The 26,300-nt window shown below is 46.2% G+C and overlaps 1 protein-coding gene across 1 annotated transcript in view; it reads right to left on the bottom strand.

The window, feature by feature from the left end:
* The window catches only part of Lama1 (laminin subunit alpha 1), a 120,885-nt gene that overhangs the window by 5,136 nt on the left and 89,449 nt on the right, over positions 1-26,300 (bottom strand). Inside the window, exons 30-53 of the mRNA XM_026789486.1 lie at positions 25,865-26,075; positions 25,559-25,675; positions 25,275-25,438; positions 22,717-22,852; positions 21,805-21,898; positions 20,333-20,449; positions 18,470-18,652; positions 18,012-18,166; positions 15,244-15,387; positions 14,001-14,134; positions 12,833-12,983; positions 11,952-12,076; positions 11,182-11,332; positions 9,361-9,505; positions 8,390-8,531; positions 8,173-8,287; positions 7,836-8,006; positions 5,665-5,816; positions 4,819-5,004; positions 3,367-3,502; positions 2,128-2,240; positions 1,395-1,584; positions 732-890; positions 91-244 (exon numbers count right to left, since the gene is read on the bottom strand). Of these exons, the coding sequence (XP_026645287.1) occupies positions 91-244; positions 732-890; positions 1,395-1,584; positions 2,128-2,240; positions 3,367-3,502; positions 4,819-5,004; positions 5,665-5,816; positions 7,836-8,006; positions 8,173-8,287; positions 8,390-8,531; positions 9,361-9,505; positions 11,182-11,332; positions 11,952-12,076; positions 12,833-12,983; positions 14,001-14,134; positions 15,244-15,387; positions 18,012-18,166; positions 18,470-18,652; positions 20,333-20,449; positions 21,805-21,898; positions 22,717-22,852; positions 25,275-25,438; positions 25,559-25,675; positions 25,865-26,075 (3,545 nt within the window). The remainder of the gene's footprint in view (positions 1-90; positions 245-731; positions 891-1,394; positions 1,585-2,127; positions 2,241-3,366; positions 3,503-4,818; positions 5,005-5,664; positions 5,817-7,835; positions 8,007-8,172; positions 8,288-8,389; positions 8,532-9,360; positions 9,506-11,181; positions 11,333-11,951; positions 12,077-12,832; positions 12,984-14,000; positions 14,135-15,243; positions 15,388-18,011; positions 18,167-18,469; positions 18,653-20,332; positions 20,450-21,804; positions 21,899-22,716; positions 22,853-25,274; positions 25,439-25,558; positions 25,676-25,864; positions 26,076-26,300) is intronic.

The raw sequence follows: 26,300 nt of genomic DNA, 5'->3' as shown, positions 1-26,300 counted from the left end.
GTCAGCTTAGAGTACACACTAAACCCAGGGTGCTCCTTCTAGACGTCATTAAACCCAGGGCATCCCTTGCAGACTGTTAAGAGCACGTACCAAGAGCTGCATATCCACTTCCTTCAAAGAAAGTTCCTTCTTGGGCCAATGCATAGCACCTGTCCACTGCAAAGGCAGACGTGGGGCTGTCTTTATCCAGCTGTTTGCTGTTTACTGTCACTTCCCCAATGCAGGCAGGGATGCTGTGGGTTGTCTAAACCAAGAGAGACAGGAGAGGAGGTGGCGATGATGACACAGGGCATCTTTCTCCTGTACTTCACTGAAACTGTCTCAACAACACACGTAACTCCATCTTGGTTTTTAAAGCGTAATTGTGGCAATCCCTCACGTGAATGTTTCGCTTTCTCCCCTCACTCCAGTACTTTGGTGATAATGTAGTGGAAGAGTGTTCTCTCTTTTTCCTAAAATACTCCTGGAATCTAGACTGCTTCTCTCACTAAAATACCATACAATTGCCTGGACTTTTCCCGAGTTGCTTTGGGACTGCATGCCTTCATTAGCTGGAAGGCAGAAAAAGCTGGAAGGATGGCTCTGAGGGTAAGCCCAGCACATGACCTATGCACATGCGCTGAAGGGTCTGCACCTTCCGGTGAGCCCCAGGTTCAGGCAGAATAACTTAAACAGAAGCATCAGAGAATGATGGCCTTGTATGAAAACACAACAAGGTGGCTGCTGCTTACGTTCCCAATGTTCCTGGCTCTGTAGTGGACAGGAAGGCCTCCAAGGTACAGCTTCCCTTCCACATCCAGTGTCGTTGCATTGCCCACCACAGTCACAGTCGGGGACTCTTGGCCATCAACAGTCAGGAAGCCCTTTCTTTTAACGTACTCCGTCTTGACCTGCACGAGATGAAAACATCAGGAACTTGTAAACTATTTGAGACACGTGTTTCTTAGATCTTTAAGAGCCCAGGTTCTGTGGAGGGCTCGGCCTGTGGCACAGCCAGAGCTGAGGTTGTGGCTGCCGCTTATGAGAAACGGGAAGACTACAGCCAAGCTCCAGAACCCTGGTTACCAGCAGACACCACAGTGAGCGGCTCGGTCCTTTCAGGCCACAGCTGGGCTTTACTGGCTTCCTGTCAAGTCAAAAACATTTTTGAGACCTTCAATTCATTCCGAAACCAGCTGTTGAGTGCTTAGTGGGTGTTCAGAACAAGTGCCTGGAAGGATTCAGGAAGCAAAAAAGGGCCCTACTGACAAGATGCTTACATCACTTGGAGGTGATGTCAAACATAAGGCCAACGTGGGATCAAAATGCATAGCTTCCCTTCAAGAAAATGCAATCAGTACCAGAGATAGAGGGAGAAAATTTGGGACAGGAGACAGGGCCTGCCAAGAACTTACCGTGTGCCATTTGCCATCACTGAGCAGTGTAGGATGGGAGACCTTGGTTCGGCCCTTGCCAAGGTCAAACATGAAGTGGAGGCGGCCCTCGTGGAGCTGGAGCGTGGCATAGTCCATTTGGTTCTGATTTGCCATGTAGTAAATAAGGCCACTGGAGGCAAAAGTCCGAATGTTCAGCTGAACCTGGAGCCTGAGGGAGAACAGGAAGTCAGCGCCAGGGATCAGGAAGGTCAGCTTCCTGTGTTACCCACTGCTGCTTCAGCATGGTTATTTAGCTTCTCAAGAGAAAGTGTTCATTCACTTGTGTGCCCATTCATGGCACAGAGGGCCACTCTGATGGGAACAGTTCTATGCCAGTCAATGAGGCGTCCCTTAGGCCTGAAAGGAAGGCTAGACCATGTCACAGTTGTCCTGTATCACTGACAGGCCCACGGGTGGCTGTACTAAGCTGTTAGAGTGGACCGAACTCTGAAAAGATTATAATTCAGTTAAGCCCCGAGTGTCAAAAATGGGCAAGACTCCCCCACAGGCCAAGAGGAAAGCCTTCATTTGCTTTATGACAATACAGAGTATGTGACCAAGGGAGCCTGATGGGAGTTGACGGATGGGACCCTTGCCTGGGTCCCTGTGGGCACTGAACCTGTCTGGTACGAGCACGTTTCAGAAGTCAACACCACACTTGCCTCATCGTCTAGCAACGAAAACCTCAGAGGGACCTCAGGAAAAAGCTTACCTCTTTCGGACATCGGACTGATTCAAAGGCAACACTAAGTGGCTGTTTTCTGAGAGGCCAAACTGGTGAGCGCCTGGAACAAACCCTGGAGCCGGGTCCACTGCGCAGAGTTCCTGTAAGAGGCGGATGAGGACCCTCAGCCACTATAGCAGGACCCCGCTGACACGGGCGTGTTCTTCCACAAAAAAAATGTCACAGAAGCCGCTGTGTCAGAACAGCAGTAGCTGCCACTGTGTTCTGACTTTTGACTTATCCCAAGATCTGTTTTAAACCGTGTACCTTCATGTCCTCTCTCCCCAGAGAGCAGTCTGAGCTTCCCTCCATCTTTTACCATCACCAAAGTTCACTTTCCCTCAAATAGATAAGGGAGTTCCTCTGTGAACCTTCCTTGGGCACAAGGGACTATGGGGCCAGTCCAAGGACAGCAGTGACCCAAAGGGAGCCACGGCTGGGACACTACTGGGAGACGACAGCGCCCTCAGGTCTCACGGGGCAGGGTGAGGAAAGAGGAGCCGGACTGGAACGAGCCCCAGACTCTAGCCAGAAGTCTGAGAGCGCAAGGTAGGGCCTTGGCAGTGGTGGCTGCCCCTACAGTGTCTCATCCAGGACCCCGAGTCAAGTGAGTCCCAGACTTAGCTTTGTGACTTAAAGTAGACACATACATAGGAAAACTGTCCTGAACTCCTTGGCTCTCCATAGTCGATGCTCTTTTGAGAGAAGCATCCCATCTTCTAAATTATTAAAGTGCACCAGGAGATAGAAGTCACAAGAGGAGAAAATGAAGAGTCACGACTAGCGCCTGCTTAATGACTCAGAATCTGACCTCCAACACTGAAGAGTGCGCGGTAGCTCACAGAAGTTGCTTATTTCCTGTTTCCCCCCACCTGCCCCTAAAGCACTAAGGAAGATTAGGGAGACTCTACCAAACCTCTTGTGGTGTGCTAGCCACTTGGGGTGCTGAGCATCAGGGCTGAACCCAGGGTACTCTCAGACAAGCACTATTACCTAGTCCCTGCTGGCTGTTTATCACAGGAAGCAAGATCCAGAAATCTACCTCCCCGTCTCCATAGACAAAGGGCTCTTGGGTATTCTGCCATTGGGGGCACAGCTGGAGAACTGGAGGGCAGGAAGAAGGCATGGCTGGGCCACGTTCCCCTCCTTGGGACTCAGTCCCACTTTCTCTCTATCCCTGTGCCTCTCTCGAACTGTCCTGACGCCACTGAAGGAGGTCGTGCTTACAGGCTGTTGTAGCGTTGGGGGCTCTGGAGGGAGTTCCCCGTGTTCTTCATGAAGCTCTTGCAGGGGCTCTTCTGCCAGCAAGCAAGTGTCCAGTTCTACTAACTCAGAGCCAACCGCATGGGTGAAATCCAAAAGTCTACAGACAAGCAAGAGAGCAACTAAATGAAAACACCATGAACCAGTCTGGGGGCCCAACTATTTGAGTACTGGGTAGTTAACCCCATTTTAAACCACAGATCCACTTCTCTTAGAATAACCAAACTGGCCATCCTTCACAGTGGCCAAGTCACATTGTTCTGTTGGATTGCAGGCTGGTGACTTGGGCGTTCCTGAATTCAGAGTGGACTCAAGCATTCTGCAGGCTAGGCTCTCTCTTCTCTCTCTGTCTCTCTCTGTCTCTCTCTGTCTCTTTCTGTCTGTCTCTCTCTCTCTCTCTCTCTCTGTCTCTCTCACACACACACACACACAAACACACACGCACACACATGTCTGGCTCCCACATCATCGCACAACAGCTTCCATTTAACACTGGTTTCTTGTTCTGATCTGTGCTTGCCACGGGTCTCTCTACTTAGAAGCTCTAGCTGGGTGTCCTGTGCCAGCCTGGCTCCCACTGCCACCTCCCAAAGGTGGACTCCACCTGTCTGCCTATGGAGTCCAGAGTATTGTGGCTTTTAGGAGCATGAAGTTTCCTCAGCAGTGAAGGGATGGATGAGCAACTGCTGAATGGGTATACAGCTACAGGTCACTGAGTAAGGCCCCGCTATTGGAGTCTGTGCTACAGGCCTTATTCTTTCTGTGTTCAGGGATTCCTGGGAGGCTGTTACTCAGAGAAGGACACCGTGACTGTGTCCCTTGCTCACAGTTACCTACAGGCCAGCAGCCTAGTAAGGATGGGCTCAGTGTCTTCTGCTGCAGAGCCCATTGTGAACTCCTATAAGCAGATTCTGACCTGTAGATTCAGTCACAACTTTACCTATCAACTCAGTTTAGCTAGAACTAGGGAGAGGCGAGACGAACAGCCATTTGTACAGATGATAATTCTCTTCTTCACAGAGAACAAAGACTTGCAATATTTAATAATATAGCAACTGTTTTAGGGAAAGCCATTAATAAAATGTAGCCATTAGCAATCCAGTTGGGTTCTTGCAGAAGTACACTTGGGGAAGGGATATAGGTCAGTGGTAGAGTGTCTGCCCAGCACGCATCAAGGCCCAGTTCAATGCTCCATACTACGCATGCACACAGGGTTAATGGAGGTTATTTTATTAATAAGATAGGATGGCCAGATCAATCTACCACATTAACCCTTCCACTGGAAGAGACTATCATTATAGACCAAGGAAATTCACTTGTTACAGAAGAACTTGCAGAACTCATGACATCTCAAGCAGCAAACTCAGAAAGCAGTTGAGAAAGTGCCAGTGCATGATGAGAACCAATCACACTTACTCAGAGTCAAAGACCAAGTTTTTGATACAGCCATGGAAAGAAGTCCTCATCCTCAGCATCGGCGTCCCCTTGTCCATTGGAAGCCCCCCTACGTACAAGTTGGCTATGTCGATTGTCCTTCCTTCGGCTAATGGACCCAACTTCATTTCGACAGGACTGCTCTCGTCCATTTGTATAGTGATGACTCTGCCAGATGAAAAGAGAAAACGGACTTTTCAAGCACAGTGAACAGCTCCATTGTCATTGGCAATTCTAGCAAGTTCTTTAGGACTAATAGATTTTGTCCTAGAGACAAATTTTGGCATGGCATCATATGTGAATCCCACATACAACATAGAAGAATAAAATCAATGGCTACATCACTGAATTCGATTGGTTATTAGAGTAAACGTGTGTGTTCAAACACCTCTTATCCTACTGTGAAAATAGCCAGGGTGCCTCAAGCACAGGTCTCCAGCTGAATTGGGAAATACATGGAATGCTGATATGATAGCTTTAGCTGCAGGTAAGATACTTCCCACCAAAACCAACCTACTGTTCACCATTAAATTCCTCCACTTTGTAAACAGTTTGTATTGGGCTTAGGGAAAGGAAAATTTAATTAAGTAAAAGCTTCTCAATTAGGAAAATTTCAAAAACATTACTACAAAGTAGAAGAAAGCTGACTTTATTGTAGAATTCCAGCAAATTCCTAGACTTGTTTTGAAACACTAAGAACTATGGTTGCTAATGACATCGTGGGAACCATCTCCGCCATCTAAAATCACACCGAGTAGTCGGCAAGGTTCCTACGGAGGCGCTTCCTCATCTCAGTCTCCTGACACAAAGACCTGAGAGCTAAGATACCTTCGATTCCTAACCAAGGAGATGGAATGTTCTTGTCCGTCACCGTAGGAGCCAGTGGGGGCATGCAGCAGGGCCTTCCGCAGACTGGTCCCATCCCCGGAGTTGACATGCACTTCAATGCGGCCTTCATTCAGCATGATGGAGAAGAAGGGCTGTGGAGGATGCATTTTCCAAAGCAAAATACATTACTGAAGGATTTGTGGCCCTTCCACCCTCCATAGATAATGTAGGCATGTTAACGCAAGGCCAGCAAGGGCACATGTCACCAGCTGTCACACGTGCTGGACGTAGTGTCTGCTGTCTCATCTGTGCCCCTGTGGTTTATCCTCTGCATCATGCTGACACTGATTCTCTCACTGTTTCTATTCCTGCAAGGCCCCATACACGCTAGTTACTGCTACATGACGCACCACCAGATAGACTATTTTTTCAGCAAGAACTTCGAATTTTCTATTACCATACACATAATTTGATGTTTCCTTTGCCCGTGGACTGTTTCTAGCATTAAGAGTTAGAAGCGGAGCTGGAGAGATGGCTCAGCGGTTAAGAGCATTGCCTGCTCTTCCAAAGGTCCTGAGTTCAATTCCCAGCAACCACATGGTGGCTTACAACCATCTGTAATGAGGTCTGGTGCCCTCTTCTAACCTACAGGCATACACACAGACAGAATATTGTATACATAATAAATAAATAAATATTTTTTTTAAAAAAAAAGAGTTAGAAGGGTCTGAAGACATTTAAAGCTCTTAAAGCTCCCTTGCCTCGTTGACAAAAAGCACAATAGTTTCCCCAGAACTGAAATGTGTTCCCAATGCCCTTGCCACAGCAGTTGCACCTACCCTTTCCACGGGCTCAGGAAGAAAACTTGGAGGGAAGGAGTTAAGCAGTTCCTCGGAAGGTAAAATACAAAACCACTCTACCAGAAATCCCACTTGAAGGTCTAGGCCCAGAAGGAAGGAAGGCAAGGGCCTACACCATAGCAGAATTGTGGAAAGAACCAGGGCCAACAGTGAACCAATGATGACTTCTGGGATATACATACAGGGAAATAGGAAGGCATAGAGCCAATCAAATATGCAGTCGAATGTGTATCCATTCAGGTTCCAACCTGAAAAGCTGCTAAGCAACAACTGTAGAAGGCAATATTGTAAATGATGCAATAGCACACGCTATCTAATGTGCAAGCCACCCATAGATACAGAACAGGCTGATGGCGGCCAGGAGTGGGGAGGGGAGGATGGAGAGCTGCTCCTTGGGGGACATAGGCTGCTAATTTGGATGATGGAAACATTTGCAATTGGATGAAGAAGGTGACGTCATGATGCTAAATGCACAAAGTGCTACTGAATGAACTATTGAAGTGGTTAATGTTATATGAATTTCACAACTTAAAAATAGAACAGAGAAGCTCACAAAACCAATTCCAGTCCCAAGCAGTTTGGTTAAGTGACCCATGCCATGTCCGGGGTTCATAGACTGGAATTCTGACCTTGGTTCTGACACACAACAGTCACGTGACCTTGGGTGGCCTAATCAGGCTCTCTGAACCTATTTTTTATTGCACAAAGTTTAGGCATCAGTACCACCATGCAGGATGCATGATGAGCTACAGAGCCATATCTGGAGCAGCGGAGCACACCTTTCCATAGACTGTCTGTGCGCAGGCTCTCCTTCACCAAGCCACACCCATGTGTTCTCCAACATTTCTTTTAGTCATGTGATTACAGGTCATTCTCTTGTAGGGAGTCTAACTCGGGAAAAATGCCTTCGTCTCTGCTTTCTGCCACGTCTGGACCACCATGTCCATCACAGGCTACACGGTCTCCTCCCTTCACATTTAGAACAACAAATCCCCCAAAGGATGTAAGGAAGGAGCTTTCACTCCGCTGCAAGCACTGCACACAGGGAAACCAGGACTCAGCGTCAAAAGTTGCTTTACTTGGAGGGCAGCAGCCTTTCACCCACGCCTAGAAGTGGGACATTGATCACGAAACTCTGGAAATCATGGCGTCATGAGCAGAACATTCGGCAGTAATAACTTATACTCAAATAAATTAAAAAGCACTCATGCACAACCATTCAGAAACAGCTGCAGTGAACTTGAGTCAGACATTTCCCACGCATGTTTCTGGAAGGGAAGGCATCTCTTACTGTGGGTCACAGCTACTCACCACATGTGCCTGAGACCAACCAGCCTTCTCCACATCCTTGCCCAGTGCAGCCACAATGATGCCACTGCTGTTCTTGGTGGTGAACGTGGCTAGCAGGGATGATTCTGGTGACAGAGATTTGGGTGGTACCTCCACGTAGCCACCTCTCAGGAAACTCACACTCTGGATGGGCTGGTGACAAAAGGGAACAGTGAGGTTGGCCTGCTGCTGCAGGTCTGCCTGATTCCCTGCATCCTACCCATTCGTTGGTTGAGAGCTTTCAGCTTTATTATAGTGATAAACCACTGGGCATTTACAGAAAGCCATCCAGACCCCCACAGCAATGCTTGCTTCCCACCTCCAATGCACAGCCTTTCCTCACGCCATAGGAGTTTCTCAGCAAATCAAAGGTGGACCTGGATATTTCCAGGTTCTTGATACAGCCCACGTAGCTTCTGCTGCTGACCCCTTTCCTGGAGGCAAGGACAGAAGACCGTTCACATGCTGGGTAAAAGAGGCCTGAAAATCCCACGTGACAACCCCACAGAGGGGCGACCCCCAGTTTCACATCAGACCTCACAGCGGTAGAGTGGGGTACTCCACCCACGTAAATCAGGTCTTTCTCCAGCCGATTGAGGTCGGAAGAGGCTCCTGGGGTTTCTCCTTGCTTGGTCTCCTTGTCACTTGTGTCATAGGCGTGGAAGACAGCCAGCAGCCCTGGTGGGAAGTGGAAAGGAACGGTTGATGTGAATGTAAGCTCCTGTTAACACAGTCTGCTTATGAACACGTTCGGTGCGGACATTTGATGCACAGAAACTCTGGAACTGTGTTAATAAAATTAACCTTGGATCGGGGGACAAAGCCAGAGACCAGTTGACAAAAATTAGCCATAGAGAGTTCGGAGGACCCAGGGACACAGATAGAGAGTCACTGGAAGGGGTAGGGAGGGACTTAGAGATTCGTGGTCTTTAGAGTCTGGGACCTGTGGAGAGAGACAAGCTTGCTGGGTCTCCAGGACACAGGAAAAGGCCAGCTGGTCGCACCTCTTCAACTTCTGTGATCTATCAAGTTTTCACCCCAATATCTGACTTCCAACAACTTAGATTAAAAACAACACATGTTCTTTGAAATTCTGCAAATTTGACCAGGGCTATTCTTCACCATTAAAAAGCAAAAGTAGGCAGATCCAGAATATACACAGCTGCATGGTAACAGTAGGTATGTGAAAGGAAACAGGATTTGATTCTTGTTTCCAATTTGGCACTTAATGAGAAATACTGAAACCACAGACAAATGGAATAATATCGTTCTTCCAACAATAAGCAAACCCCATTGCTTCTTGCTTCACAGAAAAAAAGGCTGCTTTTCAATCAGAATATCACTGGAGAATGTAGTTGCAGCCAAGTGGTGAATGATGACGGTGGTATACTCTAATATTATAGGATATAGCTGGGAAGCGAACGGAGCATAATGCCCACTGATTTCAGAGTGCTGTTTGTTCTCAGAGGGGCAGCCAACACCTTAGACGTCTACCCTGTGCACCCACCTTGCTTCCGGTTTCGCTGGAAGGCGATCTTGTACCAGGTTCCGTTGTTATAGCGTCTGTCTGTCATAAGAGTGAGGGGTCCTGACCCCAAATCCACCATCACTTTAACCCTGCCACGGACCAGCTCGATGGACAGAAAGTCCTTCTGTGAAGGAAAGGACATTTCTTTGCAGATACGTCTTTACCTCTAGACTTTTCCCACCCAAGTTAGGGGTAGAAGTAACCTCTTAAGAGTCAAACTGGGGAAACAGCCTGGGGCCCATAGCTAGTACGTTACATGAAAGTAAAAATGCCCCTAGTGGTTTTGTAGAATATTATTGAGAATTAAATTAACTGCTATCCTTTCCCAAATCCATATTTTAGTAGGCACACTGGGCTTTTCTGTGCTTTTTATTTAATATTTTTTTAAACATTTATTTATTCACTATGTATACAGTGTTCTGCAGGCCAGAAGAGGGTACCAGATGTTACTACAGATGGTTATGAGCCATCGTGTAGTTGCTGGGAATTGAACTCAGGACCTCTGGAATAGCAGGCAGTGCTCTTAATGGCTGAGCCATCTCTCCAGCCTGTCCTTATTATTTAAATTGAGAAGTGGGCTGTTTCTGAAAATGACCAGCACACCAGACTAAAAGGGGAGAATTCCTGGAGATGAGATTCAAATGAGGATACTATAATGGATGGATAGATGGCTTAGCAGTGAAGGACACTGGTTGCTCTTGCAGAGGACCAACACCTACTTGGTTGCTCACAACCATCTTAAACTCCAGTCCCAGGGGATCCAATGCCCTCATCTGACCTCATACATATGGTGCACAGACATACAGGCAGAGAAACTACTCATACACAGAAAATAATAATAAAAATAATTTAAAAACAAGGCCACAGTGGTCACACAAGGAACAGGGCACGATTTGAACTAGGACTTGACAGCAAATGTTCCACTGAGACCGTGCCAAGTGGAGGCACACTTTTACCCAGTGATTCCTATGTTAAGCATGGTTCTTCATGAATTTGTGTTAACTGATAGTGATTTTTTTTTTTTTATTTTTCTAGACAGGGTTTCTCTGTAGTTTTTGGTTCCTGTCCTGGAACTAGTTCTTGTAGACCAGGCTGGCCTCGAACTCACAGAGATCCGCCTGTCTCTGCCTCCCTTTAAGTGCTGGGATTAAAGGCGTGCACTACCACCGCCCGGCTACTGATAGTGATTTTAAGTGGGAACCTACACAGCATATATGTGTAGATTACAGTAGTATGTGGAAACTGGCTAAAATAAGTTTCATATATCATGAAATCTTAATGAGATACCAGTGTGGAACTCCGTCCTCACGCTATAACATGCTGTCACCGTGTTCCTCGCAGTGGTTATGACTACCCAAAAGAGACCTCGACGAGCTCGAGTTGCTGATGCTCTGGCAGAGAATGTGGAGACCCTCACCTGAGAATGCAGAAAATCACTCCCCACTTCTGTGCTTTCCTCCTCCCTGTAGTGACCCCCAAGCTCCCCCAGGATTCAGGGGGTGGTGGAATACTTAAGGAAAGCAGAACTGACAGCAAGAGTTTGCGCACATGCAGTGTTTGGGAGTTCTTCGCGCACACTGGGGTGAGCTGTCTCAGTCCTGCAGCTGTCCTGGGGACTCTTCTGTGGTTAAGTCCTCATTCACACTCCTCTACGTAAACCCCATAAAGACATCAGTTCTCCTAGCGAGGTGTGGTGGAGGCATTCCTCTGGTCTGGACTGAACCGACTTTTGTCCAGCTCTCCCCAGGAAAAATCACACAGGGAACAGGTCAGAAGGCCAGGTGCTCCGGAAATACTCACGGTGCCATTGGAAGCCAGGTAGAAAAGAAGCCCGTTGGGAGAGAAGGTGCTGAAGAGAACGAGTATCTGTGTCACGGTGGTCCGCAGGGTCTTCTCCACGACTGCGTACCCACTTCCATCAAAATGGAAGGAAGAGTCTTCGTTTTGTGAGCTGTGAAAGTAGAAGCCATGACATATCACCCGCCCTCGAGAGGGCTGGGAGACAAAGGAATTCCTTAATCCTAAACCACGACAGAATTTTATCTTCATCACTGATAGTAAGATAGTACAGAAGACAAGTCGCACCCCTAATTTGAACTCGTGAAAACTGAAGTGATCTGACATCTGAACAGCTCTGAGTACAGACAGACATGGTAACACGAGGGAACAAAGATGCACCAAGAGACTTTGGTTTAAAGTACATTAGAACCACCCCGGGCCATGCGTATGGTATGATCGTAACATAAAGTCTGTGTCTGGATTAGATCCTACCTCCAGGATACTTCATTATGCATATGCAATTATCCAATTGGGAGTGGTGGGGAGGTGGGGGATTGGAGGCGGCAAGACAAGTTTGGAAGACACCAAACCTCAGGTGAAGAGGTTCATTAGCCAAAGTAACCAAGAAAAACTTAGAAGATGGCCTGGGCCAGCAGCCTGAGAAAGATGTACTCCAAACCCAGTGTTCCTTTTACTTCCAAGGCCGCAGCAACCAAGATTCCATGCATAACCTTTCAAGGGGCTATGGAGTATAGAGATAAAAGACCATTTAAAATGTGGGGGTGGATTACCTTCCAAAGCAGCCATTGCACTTCCCCTCTCTTTCAATATAATTCCACAGGCCGATCGATTTGCCATTCAAGAAGGCCTCTCCCATGCAGCCCTTAAAATGAGTAACCTTCACAGCGGGAGATTTCTGATAGAAAGACAAAAGTAAACACACAATGTGCATCCAGTTGGCTGGAAGCACACATTCTCCAAATCCAAAACTGCCCTGGAAGCTCAAATCCCGCAAGCCAAATCCCAAGAGATTTGCATTGCTTTGTTTTGAGGGGAAAGGGGCGCTGAGGGAGACTCTTGCTATGTGCGTAGATCACACTCTCAGTTCTCTTGCTTCAGCCTCAAGAATGCTGGGTTTACAGGAGTGTGTGTATGAACCAGACCCAGCTCTGGACAGTATCCTAAAGATCAACTCAGTTTCTAGGGGTCTGGGGAAAGTCTGCTATCGGTGATCATCAGACCAGACAAGGGTCGGTGGTTTAGTCCTTGGATAGAGACCTTCCTTTCAAACTCAGAATGCTGAATCCAGTCTAACTAGGTGATGTCATAAAACAAATGCAACGCACTCTCGTCCAACTCCCAGGGGCATAATTACCATGAGAATTAAAACAGAGAAAGGGACTTCACAGAAATCACTATACATTTATTTCATCCCCCATTTCATCACCGGAAAAGATCTCTACATGGCAAACAGCACCACTGATTTCTCTTGCATTCATCTTCATGATTGAAAATGACCCTTTACCCTGGCAAAACCAGCCCAGCTTTGCGGACCCATTGCCAAAATGAAAACTAATAAAAGCGGACGATTTTGGTTAGTGAAGGATATACTAAACCAGGAACAAACCTGTCAGCCAGTGGGTCCTGCTCAGACACACTCGGAGAATATTACCTTGATCTGACCTCCAAGCCCTCCCACGAAGATTCGTGTTGAATTGTTTATGTCCAGAACCTTGGCCATCCCAGGAGATTTGCTTGTTTTGACTGGTGGGTTCTCAGCTGAACTTAGTTCCTTTACACTCAGTGACCCCACGTTTCCAAACCTGAGGTCAAAAGGGTTGCAAGAGGAACATTAAACATTTTACATTGTTACATGTAGAAGCATGCCTCTCATACCCGCTCTACCTGCCTCTCCAGAGTGGCTCCTGCAACCTCCACCACCTGCTCTGCACTCCCAACTCTGCCTTAGTCCCCCAAATCAGGTTAAGCAGTTTTTGGGAAACAGACATTTCGTCATATTACTCCCCTATTTAAAGTCATTACTGAGTTAAGCTTCCTCTGAATAAAAATTACTCCTTTTGCTATGACACCACTTTTTTATATAGTGTCAATATTTCCAACAATGCCATCCACCCCCCCCCCACACACACACACAATATTACAGGGAAGGAATAACTTAAAGGAAGTTATTTCTGGGGCGGGGGCTTTAAGAGGAAGAATTTGGCTTTGTATTTGAATTTTAAGAAAGCACGTTTCTCATTTTCATGGCCCTCTCCCCCCTCTTCTGTTGCTTTTTCCTGAATTGTCTTCGGTGGAGGGAGCCATTTAATAAGGCTGGTAAATGGCTCCCCCTGGACTTAGACTTTCTAGAAATATGTTACAAAATAATCTGGGGGTTGGAGAGACAGCTCCCTGGCTGAGTCCTGGCTGCTCTTGCAGGGGACCTGGGTTCTATTCCCAGCACCCACATGGTGGTTCACAACCATCGGTAAGTAGAGTTCCTGTGAATCTGATGCTCTCTTCTGGCTTTTGAAGGCTCTGCACACCCATGGTGCACATACATATATAGAGACAAACACTCATATACATAAAATAAAAATAAATCTTAAAAGTGAAACAAGATAGACATGTTTTCCTTCTTACGACCCTTGCTTCTGGCAAAAAAAAGGATTATTTTAATTTTAAAAGACCCACCTCATTCCTATAGTTATTATAAACCCTGCATTGGTTGTTTATAATCCAACTTTACCAATGACTCAAACCTGCTTATGATATGTGTCACAAATGTGTTATAAGGTACGATAAAAGGAAGAAAGATGCTGGAGGACCTCCTCTGCTACCTGGTTATGTAGATGCTGTGCCACCTGTTGTCATTGATGGAGACATCTGGGAATTCCAACCTTGTGGACCCGGAGCCCAAGTCCCAGAGAAAGGCCACTTTTCCCCGCCGCATCTCCACTGCGAGAAAATCGGACTGTGGGGTCGGAAATGAGTAGGGATGAGTTACATATTGCTATTTACACAGCCAGCCCAATGCTTCAGTGCTCTTCTGTCAATAATAACCCCGGGGCTGGAGCGTGGAGATTCCTGAGGCAGAAGGCAGACCTGACATTAGTGTTCTTACAGACTGACCGTCCACTAGGCCTCTCGGAAAGCTCCCAAGAACATTCAAAGGATTTGTCACCAAGCAACAGGAGGGTTAGGCAAAGAAGGTTCTGGCTTCCTTTTCTTTCAGAAGGCACTGAGAGGTGTGGTGTGCATATTAAGACAGGAGCCACAAAAGGGAGTGAGCTCTGCTTCATGTCTCCTTTATGTCTTAACATCTCTTCCCTGACATCCCCAAGTCCCAAGGGCTTGGATCCCTCCTAAAAACAGCCAAAGGAGCAGTGGTCTTCTCTAGGAATCTCGTCATCTGAGGACCACAGGCAGCTACTTGGCAGGAGGAACGTGGGTGATGCCGGACAATCTGAGACTCACCTCAAGTCGACAGAGTCATTATTGGTACCCAAAGTGTACCAATAAGGTTGCAGATGGGGACCCTGGTCAGATGTGTTACTTTCCTACTTGTGGAGTTCTCTGTACGTGTGTGTGTCCATGTGTGTATGTAAGTTCACATATATGTATATTAGCATGGCATGTTCACAGGGAGGTCGGAAGACAGCCTCAGGTCTATGCCTATGTGCTATCTACATTTTGAAACGGCCCCTAGTATTCACTGACCTGTCCTCACTGACCTGGTACTTAGCTAAACAGACTAGGCCAGCTGACCAGGGAACCCCAGAGATCTGACAGCCTTTACCTGTCCAGTTTTGGAAACACAAATGCCCACCACAATGCCCAGGTTTTGTTTGAGTGGGTCCTGGGAATCAAGCTCAGATTCTCAGACTTACAGGCAAAACCTGTTTTATCCACAGACCTATCTGCCCAAACCTCAGGTGGTTACTTTTGCATTTATTTGAAATTCAACACGACAACTGTAGCAAAAGTTATCCCTGACGTCAGGGTGGTCACTGTGATGTGTCCACGAGAGTATCATCCCCCAGGAAACACCTGTATTCCCAAACATCTGGGTCGCTCACTTACACTGGTGCTGCTGCCAAGGTAGAAGAGAAGGTTGTCAGGCTCTTGTGTCTTAACGGTCAGCATCAATGTGTTATAGTTGGCAGAGGAAATCTGAGGCTGGTAGGCGCGAATGCAGTCTCTGTCCGCAGACACAGCAACCTTGATCTGACAGGGAAGAGAAAGCATCCATGACTTGTTGACACACAGGGACAGGTTTTCAGGATGCTGGAGATGCCCATCTACTGTGTCTGTGAAGCATTTCTTCTGTACATAATTCATAACACTTTTGGTGTCACAGAGCGAGACATTGCTGTTTAGATATAGGGCAGTCATTTAAATTAGGCTTTGCTTTATTTGTTTATTTAGAGACAGTGTCTCACTGTGTAGATCAGGCTGGCCTCCAACTGAAATGTATAATCCTCCTTTTCTCAGCCTGGGGTTACAGGTGTGTGTCACTATGAAGAACTAATTTTTCTTGGTTTTGGTTTTGTTTGTTTAAGATTTACTTGATTTTTTTTTGTACGTATGTGTGTCTATGTCTGGATATATATGCATGTGAGTGCAGTACTTCCCAGAGGCCAGAAGAGGGCTTCAAAGTTCCAGGAGCAGGAGTTACAGTCAGTCATGACCCACCTCCTGACCTGGGTTCCTATCTCCAGTCTTCCGCAAGAACAGCAAATGCTTTGAACTGCTGAGCAGTCTCTCCAGCCCTTTAGTTTTCCTACTTTTTTGTTTTTTGAGACAGGTTTTTTTTTTGTGTTAATAGCCCTGGTTGTAGACCAGGCTGGCTTCGAACTCACAGAGATCTGCCTGCCCTCTCTCCTTTAAGTGCTGGGATTAAAGGCATGTACCACCAAGCCTAGCTCCAGCCCTTTAGTTTTCAATAGGCTCAGTTACACAGGGAACTGTCTCATTTACATAAGAGTTAATCACTTGTTCCTGTGGACTTGTAACACCTGACCCACAAGTAGTTGTTGTGATATATTATTTTAACTAGGCAAAGATGTGTTACCTTTGTTTATGCAGTGGATTATTATGGTAACTGTGTAAAGGTGTGCTCTTTTGTTTATAATTCGTTTGTTTAATGATGTAAGGATGCGTTGAATTATGTAAAGGCATGCTGCATCTGTTCCACCTTGCCTGTCCTAAGGCACCTGATTGTCTAATAAAGAGCCGGACAGCCAATAGCTAGGCAGAGGGGGGATGGGCAAGGCTGGCAGGCAGGAAAATAAAGAGGAGAAGTAATCAAGGCTTGGGAGAAGGAGGAAGGAGAGAACAAGGGACACACCCAGGCAAGAAGCCAGGTAGATGCCAGGCAGATACACAGAAGCAGTGAAAGTAAGTTATGCAGAAGAAAGAAAGGTAGTAAACTCTGAAACAAAAGGTAGATAAAGAGAAACAGGTATATTTAAGTTAAAAGAGCTAGCCAGAAGTGTGTCTAAGCTAGGCGAAGCATTCAAAACTAATAAGTCTCTGTGTCATGATTTGGGAGCAGTTTGGTGGTCCAAAAGAAAATACCTGGTACAAGTATTTGATATCTCTCTTTCTTTCCTTTCCTTTCCTTCCTTCCTTCCTTTCTTTCTTTCTTTCTTTCTTTCTTTCTTTCTTCATCCCTCTCTCTCTCCCTCCCTCCCCCTTCCTTCCTTCCTTCCTTCCTTCCTTCCTTCCTTTCTTTTTCTTGACAGGGTTTCTCTGTGTATCTCTGGCTGTTCTGGAACTCACTTTGTAGACCAGGCTAGCCTCAAAATCATAGCAATCCGCCTGCCTCTGCCTCCCGAATGCTGGGATTAAAGGCATGCGCCACCATTGCCTGGTTGTGATGATCATTTCTTAAATAAATGCAGGGGTAATGTATTATTATATCACGAAATAAAAGCTATAAAGTGTTATTAACTATATATTGCTCTCTTCATAATTATCTGTGTATAGATTTTCTATTAATATCAATTCTTGATTAACCAAGTCTGCACTAACCATGAGATCTTGAACTATAAGTTTAGTTTATGTTGACTTAGGCTCTCCATGACACAGAGGGAGGTCAGAGCCCGTGTAAGCCTGCATCCCTTTATAGAAAGGCAGACTCTAAGAGAAACCAGAGTGCCTTTGTCTAGAAAACTGAGAAAGACCAAGCTGGGATCCAGGGGTCACACTCTTCCTTTCTAGGGACCCACACTGTGGCAACAGCACTCTCTCTCAGGGGTCCTACTATGTGCTTGAGAATGAGTGAGTTGACCCCCGGGTGGTTACTGAACGATTCCCCTACTTTGACCTCTCTGGCGTATCAGGCATTTAGTGAAGTAGACTTGTACAGCATCTGTATGCATTCAAACTGTTTTCTCAGAGACCTGGAGGGCGAGGCCCACGCTGCTCAATCTGGAGAATACCCCCACCATTAAAAATTAATTGGTGAATGGAAGGAACAACATCAGATGGAACCACTCAATGGCCACTCAATTCTATACATAATTCATAACACTGCATAACTTACTTTCATAGCAGGAAGGTTAAGCTATGATCAGGCATTAACCATAAATTCCCATAAAGTCAGGACAGCTTTTTCTTAAGAATCTTTGAAATACACTAAACATGAGCGGGATTCTAAGAAAAATGGTTTAACTATCCCAAGAGGAGCCTAAGAGGACATGGGGTTATCGAGAACTGGAAAGTTGGGGCGGCTGAGCCCATGATTTGTGAGCAGGAGCCCAGGACCTGTGAGCAGGAGCCCACGATTTGTGAGCACGAGCCAGGCTCTGGGAGTCGTGCTATCACAAGCCACAAGCCCAGCTCACCGAAGCTGCCTGTTTGCGGGCCCGGCTGATCAGAAGCTTGATCTCCGACAGGTTTCGGCTCAGGTTCTCTTCCAGCGATTTCATAGGCTTCAGTCGATCGAATAAGAGATTGGCTTGCATTTCCATGTCTTTCATTTTCCTTCCAGCCAACAGAGCTGATGAAGACAAGGAGGAAAGGGGTGGCAGGAGAGTTAGGCAGGAGGGAAAGCAGGGAAGGGCAGTGCTCATTATTAAGGCACCGGGTAAGACAGGACAGAGTGATCAAACCCCGGAATACATGAAGAATGAACACATTGGCAATGTGCATTTCCAGGGCCCCTCTCCTTCACAAGTGGGAATCTACATGGTAGGACATTTGCATTCTGCATCCTTGTGCCCCCCCCACCCCCTGGCTCTCTCCCAATCAGCAGGCTGCTGGCTTTCAAAAGAGGGAGGAGGCCCACCGCCCACCAACGTACTGGTCATTGAGGAGCTATGCAGAAGGTCATTTGTCTCCTGCACTGTGGCATTCACTCTGGACAGGTCCCCTGATGTGTTGACAACCCCCAGGCTTAAACCCAGGACTTCCTCTAGCGTCCTCGCCGCACTCTGGTTGGCAGCTGCAGCCAGCTCTCTAGCTTTCCTCCCCTTCTCTCTCAGACCTAAAATAAAGACACGGACAGTCACGCACCCTGCTGGGACAAGGGTAAAACTACAAGCGTCGTTTTACACAGAAACACATTCCAACCATCGTTTTTTCCTGTTGACTACAAAACAAGGCTTCTTGCTTTGTTAATGTCAGTTAAGGCTGCACGTTCCTATGGTCCATCTATCACCCCATTAAAGAACCAATGAAATAACTTGGATACTTAATTCCCTTGAATATGAGTTTAATGGCACAGTGTGACTACGAAAGCAGTGGCTAGTGGCCATGGTCTTAGTCTAGTTCTGGGGTGATAAACCGAAGGGACTTTAATTACTTTGTGTATTTATTTAGTGTGTGCACATGTATGTGTGAACGTTCATGCACTATGGTACACATACAGAAGCCAAAGTACAACGTGTGGGAGGGGGTTTTCCCTTCCAATGTGTGGGTCCAGAGATGAAAGTCAGGTCTCTAGGCTTGGCAGCAGGGGCATTACAGCCTGAGTCATCTCTCCAGCCTCAGGCTTCTCTAGTTAGTCCCTTTCTGTAAACCACATCGTCACCTCCACGTCACTTCCTGTCTGGATAAGGCTCTGGAACTGAAGCCTGGAATCAAGGGGGAAGTGGCCGTGGCTGGACAAAGTGGTGTTAAAGACACAGCCTGGACTGGCTGCTACAAGGAACAGCAGCACAGGGAGGACATGGATGCTAAAGGAAAAGGAACTCTGTTATTCCAGAACCCCTGGGTGAGGACGTCTTCATGGAGCTGTTATTCACTTGAGAATGCCTCAGCACACAGAGCAAAACAGCCATCCCGGAAGAAGCCGTATAAAAGTATACGGCAACCAAGCCAGGCATGGTGGCACACGCTTGTAATTCCAGTACCCAGAAGCAGGCACAGCATGATCATGAGGTTGGTGCCAGACTGGGTTACATGGTAAGATCCCAGAAAATAAGCGAGAAAATCCGTAGGCAGTTCTGCCCTTCTCTCTGAACTTCTCTGTAAGTTGGAACAGGCCCAAATAAAAATGTGTTTTACTAAAATAGATGAAGGACAACTTTCCTTGGGGGTGGTGAAAAGAAAGGAAAAGAGAAGTTCCCAGGTGAGGAAGCACCAGGTGAGTTTTTGAAGCAAACAAGGGGACAGGGCCATGTACGCAATGCAGAGAACGCCACTCACTGGGTTATGACTCAAACTTAAAGTGCTGGAGAACCATGTGCTTCCAAACCATCAGCGTTCAAGGATGAACAGGCTGACTTTACCATGTTTCCTCGCCTAAGGGAGGAAGATCACAAAATAAAAATTCCTACTCTTGTCACATTCACAGTGAGCATGGTACCCCATCCAAGGAGAGGCATTAACCTTCTCTTTTCTTCTTGACCTCTTTGGAAGGTCCCTCTGTCCTTGAAGTGCTGCGTCAAACCCATTTTCAAAGTCAGTAACTAACATGGTTACCAAAGGCCGTAAATCTCTTCAGAGTGTAATCATAACCCTCGAAGGAGTGCGAACGGAGGCACCTGGTTTAAAGCGGTTCGTGGTTTTCACCTCTAAGTCACACTCCTTCGCAAGCTGGCACTGAACCAATCTTGGTCTCACTTCCGACCGTAGTTCCTAAGGAGAGTTTAGGCAGGTCTTCCTCATGCTTACGTGTAACACTTTTCCAACGAGAAGGTAATCACACCATGTTTCCGCTTACCTCCAGGGATTTCTCTGAGCATGGAGAGGGAGTTGTTGGTCAGCCTCGTGATGTTATCCACACTCTCTTGAAACTGACTCGTGAGATTTTTCAGCTCATCTAGCTTCAGTGTGATACCTGTGTGAAGGGGGAAAGAAAGGTCCACGTTGGGTTAGTGTGCTGGCACGCTGCCTAGGCAACAGCTTGATCCTTCCTCATCCATCTACAGCAACACGGAGAGTTTTCCCAACAATTCTTAGCAATAGTCATTGCTGATACTGGGTTTGGTTGGTCTGATCCTTTCGTCAATGTTGCTAATGCCTTTTACACTATTACTTGTCCTTGAATTTTGTGCCTAAGCTCCTGAAAGCACAAAGGCGAAGAAATGTTTAAACTGTCAGATTTCATGATTTTTCTCCCCATGCTGGAACCCGCCACCTTTCTCGTCAAGGCTGTCAAACCCTGATGGTGGTCCCCAACCTGTCACCTCTGACCAATCAGCTCTTTTCAATTCCCTCCACCTACTGAGTCTGGACTCATCTCCACTTTCTTCAGTTTTCATTTACACTGTTGGATCAAAACTTTTACAGTCTCTGTTCACAATGTGAAACCACAGCTAGAATTCCGAACACATGAGGAAAGCATGGAATTATAATCGCCAAGAATCCAGGGTTCAGTGTACCTTTCCCTGTGCAAACTGAAGCCAAAGCCCGTCGGCCTTTATGATTGAATTGGTGAACAAGAACTTTGAAAATGTGACATTCAGAGGACAGGGGAGTTTCTAACTTGTCTCCTTACAGAGAAACAAACAAAAGTGCCCAGGCCCAAACCCTTGGTTCAGTCAGCTACAGTTGGGCCTAGCTCTTGATTCCGACAGTTCATGGAGCTACGGGAGGGTCTAATGCTACCTCTACAAACTACCTGCATCAATGTTGAGAAGCAGATTATACTAGCCACCAAAAATCCCATGCCTGCATATTTTCTCACATAGAACAGATTCTTGACATTTTGTTATGCTCTTTCATGTCCCAAGTGATTGCTTGCTGGAATTCTTGAACCGTATAGGTATTTATGGGAAAGGGCTTATCATTTATGATTTAACCCAGTAACATTTCAATGAGGGCCTATCAGGTTCGAGTCAGATGAAAAATATAAAGATGGCACTGGATAGAGCCCCTTTCCTCAAGGATCTGGGAGGCTTGAGAACAAAAGAGAAGCACCCCCACATCCACCAGGAAGAACAGCGGCAGTGCCAACTCGGGCCACCCCTGGAATTTGGTCATAAGGAAGGCTTAAGTACAGAGAAGCGTACACGTTCAAGTAAATGACACTAGAATAAGATTGAGAGCCACACGAAGTTGAGATGAGACGAAATTATTACATTAAGGAGAGAGAGACACGAGGAGCTTCAAATTGCTCTAGGAAGAGATTGATCTCTGAGGATGCTCATCACCACGTGACCACTCATCCCGCTCGTCCAAATGCAAACTGACCTTGCTGCTTCCTCCTGGCACTGACGCTTTCCTTTAGAAACCTGGAAGTGCTCTGCAGAACTGCGTTCCCCTGAGAAACCAGGGGTTCCGAGATCTGAAAAACAGAACAATTCACACATAGTAACCCCCCCGAGAGAAAGCAGCCCTATTGGAAGATCAACGGCCAGCTTCCAGAACAAAAGTCCACCTCAGAGCCAGAGGGAAAATTCAGTGTTTGAGAGGAAGAACACAGAGACGTGGTTACGTATATAAAGAAGGAACTTGGCCGTTATAAAACTGTTAGTGGGTAACGGACGGCATCAACGTCTTTATCAGAAGAAACTGAGGTTTTCCTTTGTCTTTAATTGCAGTCATTAGTCTTCACAAAGAAGCAAAAATGACTTAAAAACATAGGTGAGATGGTCCAATGTATTTCTAACTATCTAGAAGGCTGGGGCAGGGGGCTCACTTGAATTCAGGATTGAAGGCCAGGCTGTACTGCATAGTGAGACCCTGTTTTCTCAAAATGATTTAAGAATTAAAGGGCATATAATATGCCGGGGAAAAAAAAACAAAAAATACAAACAGTCTCCACAAGAAAAGAACGTAGGTAAACATAGTTGAGCCACTGAGTGTATGCTCAAAAAACTCTAGAGTAGTGATACTCAACCTTCTTAATGCCACAACCCCTTAATACAGTTCCTCGTGTTGTGCTGATTTCCGTTGCAACCTCATACTGTAATTTTGGTGCTGTCGTGAATCGTCATGTAAAAATCTGTATTTTTCCGATGGTCTTAGGTAACCCCCATGGAAAGGATGTTCAACCCCCCCCCCCCGGGGTAGTGACCCACAGGTTGAGAACTGCTATTCTAGAAGCCATCCAAGGAATGCAGAAAAGGAAGATGCACAATGAAGCCCTTGGCTATCTCTCACCAAGGCTGTCTTATTCGCGGTCTTGTGAGCATCAGCGGCCAGTCTCTCTGCTTCTTCCATCATGATCTGAATGTTGGCGTGAACGTGGGCTGCGCTGGTGGCGTTCAAAGACACGTTTCTAACATTTTCAAGGTCACTATCAAGTAAGCATTATGTAGAGACGTTATTAAAAAAAAAAACGAATTAGTGGAGTCACTCACGAATACAGTGGGTGCCTCTACTGAACTTGAAAGCTTGCTAGTTTCTTTCTTCTTAGGAAAGAAGCCAGAACTAGGGATCAATGGCTTCCCCTCCATACACAGAAGACATGCCTGAGAAGCTGCCTGTCATGACAACAGCTTTTAATCAACACAAAGTCATGATGACCATTTACCTTAGTGAGCCATCATCAGTTCCCACCATCTGTCCCCCACTTTCCATGTTAAGTTCAAGGTACGTGTTGGGGTGCCCCTGCATGTGTGCACTGTGTATAATCGCTCTTGCAAGCCATTTAATTTTCAAAAAGCTTTCTGACCACAGGAAGGGGTGTTGAGGTGGTTCCCAAAGGCTGTACCCCAATTTGATGAGATTCGCCTAGCTTTCAGATAATATGTCAATCAGTTGAACTTCATTCTAACAAGCAGGTGAAAGGTTTAGGAATTTGTCCACTGGCCAGGGTATGACTTCACTAGCACTATGGGGACAATGAACCGTGACAAGGAAGCACTTCATTTTCTCGCCAACCTTCTCGAACTGAGCAATTCCCATCCCAGACATCAGCAATTACTGTCTGGACAGGAAAATCCAATGATTTATAAATTAAAAATAAGTTATTTAATGTTGACTATCATACTCAAGTTGCTTTTACTACTCTTAGATTAAATTATAAAGATTTTAATCTAACCGTAAATGGAGCCCAAATTTCTTCTCTTTACGGAATGATTGAAGAGGATACAGAGAAGCAGAGGCTCTATCTCCATTCTCTGTGACTGGCTGCTATGGTACTCATGGCCACTCAATTCAGCACATAAATTAGGCGATCATCTATTGGGTCGGTCTTAATTGCTTGTGTTAAGTAACCTATTCATGACACTGTTTCTCGATGCCTATTTTCCACATTCATCCTTTATAGCAAAGTTTAAAGTAATAAATTCACCAAATAATTAACACCCCAAGATTAGCTATGCCTCCTGGCCTAGACTAGGGGGCTGAGTCAGGAGGATCACATATGCAGAGCTAGCCTGGGCTACACAGTGAGTTCTAAGCAACTAGTGAGAGCTTGTCTCAAGATAAAAGTATGACAAGGACTGTGGACATAGCTCCGTGTTACAGTGATTGCTTGGCATGCACGAAGCTGTTGATTGGTTCAATACCCAGTATTGTAACACTTTCTCTCTCTCTCTGTCTCTCTGTCTCTCTCTCTCTGTCTCTCTCTGTCTCTCTCTCTCTCGGAAAAAACTGTAAATCCCAAGCCATAACCCAAAGAACTGAAGTCGGGGAAGGAAGAACAAGGTACAAGACACCAGTATTTGATGTGGTGCCCTAAGTTGGCACGTGAACTTGGTCTCTCAGCAGTTAGTTAAGCCACCCCTTGAGCTACCATCCCAAATCTGCTTTAACTAATAGTTGCACTTATTGCATAAACTTTTCCTCACCTTGTTAAAAATAAAGCAAAGCTACAGGCCAGCAAGGTTCCTAGACTTACTTATACTTATTTACACTTATTTAACTTAGGGCAGTGCTCAAGAGCCTGGTACTTTAACTCCTTTGGATCTGATGCCCTCTTCTGGTCTCTGTGGGTGGCAGCACACGCGGTACCTCACACACACTTTTGGAAAAATAATTATATTACAATATTACAAGCATAGACCACCAGGAGGCAGATAATGCCGGATACGGTTCTTTGAGCACTGGCAAAGAGACTCTCAGCACTTCTACAGGTGGAGCATGGGCAGCCACATCCTCAATTTGAATCTCGGACTCCATGAACACAAGATGTGTAGAGAACACAGTGTTCTTGTGCATCTCGTACACAGAGCGCTTGAGCACTGTAGGTACTTAGAAAAGCCTTGCTAGCCTGTCATGCAGCACAGTGTTCTGTCTGCATTTCCCCATCATAAATGCATGCCTGCAGTAAAGCTGGCAGATGCAGGAGGGAATCTAAATTGCCACACAAGTAAAATACGACCCTCAAATCTTCCATGCACAATGCTTGGTTTGAAGGCATGAGCACTTTCCTACTGTTTCCCAGAGTCCGTGTGAAAAAGGCAAGCATAGTCATTTATAATCCCAGCACTGAGAGACAGCGCTTACGAGCCAGCTAGCCTAGTGAGTTCCTGGTCACCAAGACACTGTTCTAAAATGTGTGTACAACATTAAGGATGACCTCAAAGATTGTCCTATGGCATTCACATGTGTGTCTCCTAAGTAGGCATGGATCTACATATACATACACACATATGCATAGGCACACAAACACAGCATCAAAGTGATTCAATGCTGTCATCCAAAAACCCACCCTCGCCCTGGTCGGTGGGTTGACAAGCACTTCCTGGATTATGAAAACTCTGCACCCCTACCTGTCGAAAACACCTGCAAGGCTCTGCAGCTCAGAGGCATGGCTCTCAGCTCTGTGGACCAGGTCACGAGCTCTTCGTTTGGACATCTGCATGACCAGCTCATCGACGTGGCTCCGGAGCTTACTGGTCCACAAAAGGAGCTCATCTCTGTGCCGCTCCAGCTGCTGCATGGAGAAATGGAAACGTAAATAAATGCATGCTGATTTGCTAGTGTGCATGTATACACATGAATGAGGTGTGTAGCTACTCTGGACACTGGTATGGCTGCCCAAATTGGCACTTACCGTGAAGGTGTCTTGAACAGTATCCACGTGAGCGGTGGCGGCATCTACCCATTCTCTTCCTTTGGCGACGAGCTTTGAGGTCAAGTTTTGTTCTTCTTGAACATTCAGCTTTTTCTCCTGCATCAAAAAAATCATCAATTAAGGATATACAATGAAAGCAAGCCAGCTTCTGACTTTGGCACCAAGTGTCACCGGCTGAAACCAGGAGCCAGGTTCCCTTTGTCAGAGGCTAAAGCTGGCACTGTTTACAAACACACTTAAGCAGTGAGCGTCCTAATTGAGGAGGAAGGAGCTACTGAGACTCACGCTGAACTCTTTCAGGTTGGCCTTGACGAGGAGCAGCAGGCGGTTGCTCTCCTGGGTCTTGGTCTCAGCTTCCCTCAGGAGCTCCTCTGCCGCCTGCACTTCTTCGCTGTGGTTTGAAAGGAGGCCACTGGCTGCCTCCTTCAATGCCTTCAGCTTTTCCTGGGGCTTCTGGAACCTCTTCTGAATTCGTGACAATAACTCTTTAGCGGCCCTGATAAAGAGAAATGGTTCACTTAGGAAATAACACTTGGGTCTTGAAACCCTAATAAGAGATTTTCGAATGATCATAGTTCCTTCTAGGAATATAGAGTGACTTACTTCTTGTTTGTTTTTTTTTTTTGTTTTTATTTATTTATTTAGACAGGTCTTGACTATACTCCTTAGACTGGTCTTTAACTCAAAAATATTCTCCTGCCTCAGCCTCCCTCATTGTTAT

The sequence above is a fragment of the Microtus ochrogaster genome, unplaced genomic scaffold (assembly GCF_000317375.1).
Source record: "Microtus ochrogaster isolate Prairie Vole_2 unplaced genomic scaffold, MicOch1.0 UNK20, whole genome shotgun sequence".
Taxonomy (NCBI): domain Eukaryota; kingdom Metazoa; phylum Chordata; class Mammalia; order Rodentia; family Cricetidae; genus Microtus; species Microtus ochrogaster.
The sequence above is the reverse complement of the archived record's forward strand: the minus strand, read 5'-3'. Positions and strand labels throughout refer to the sequence as shown.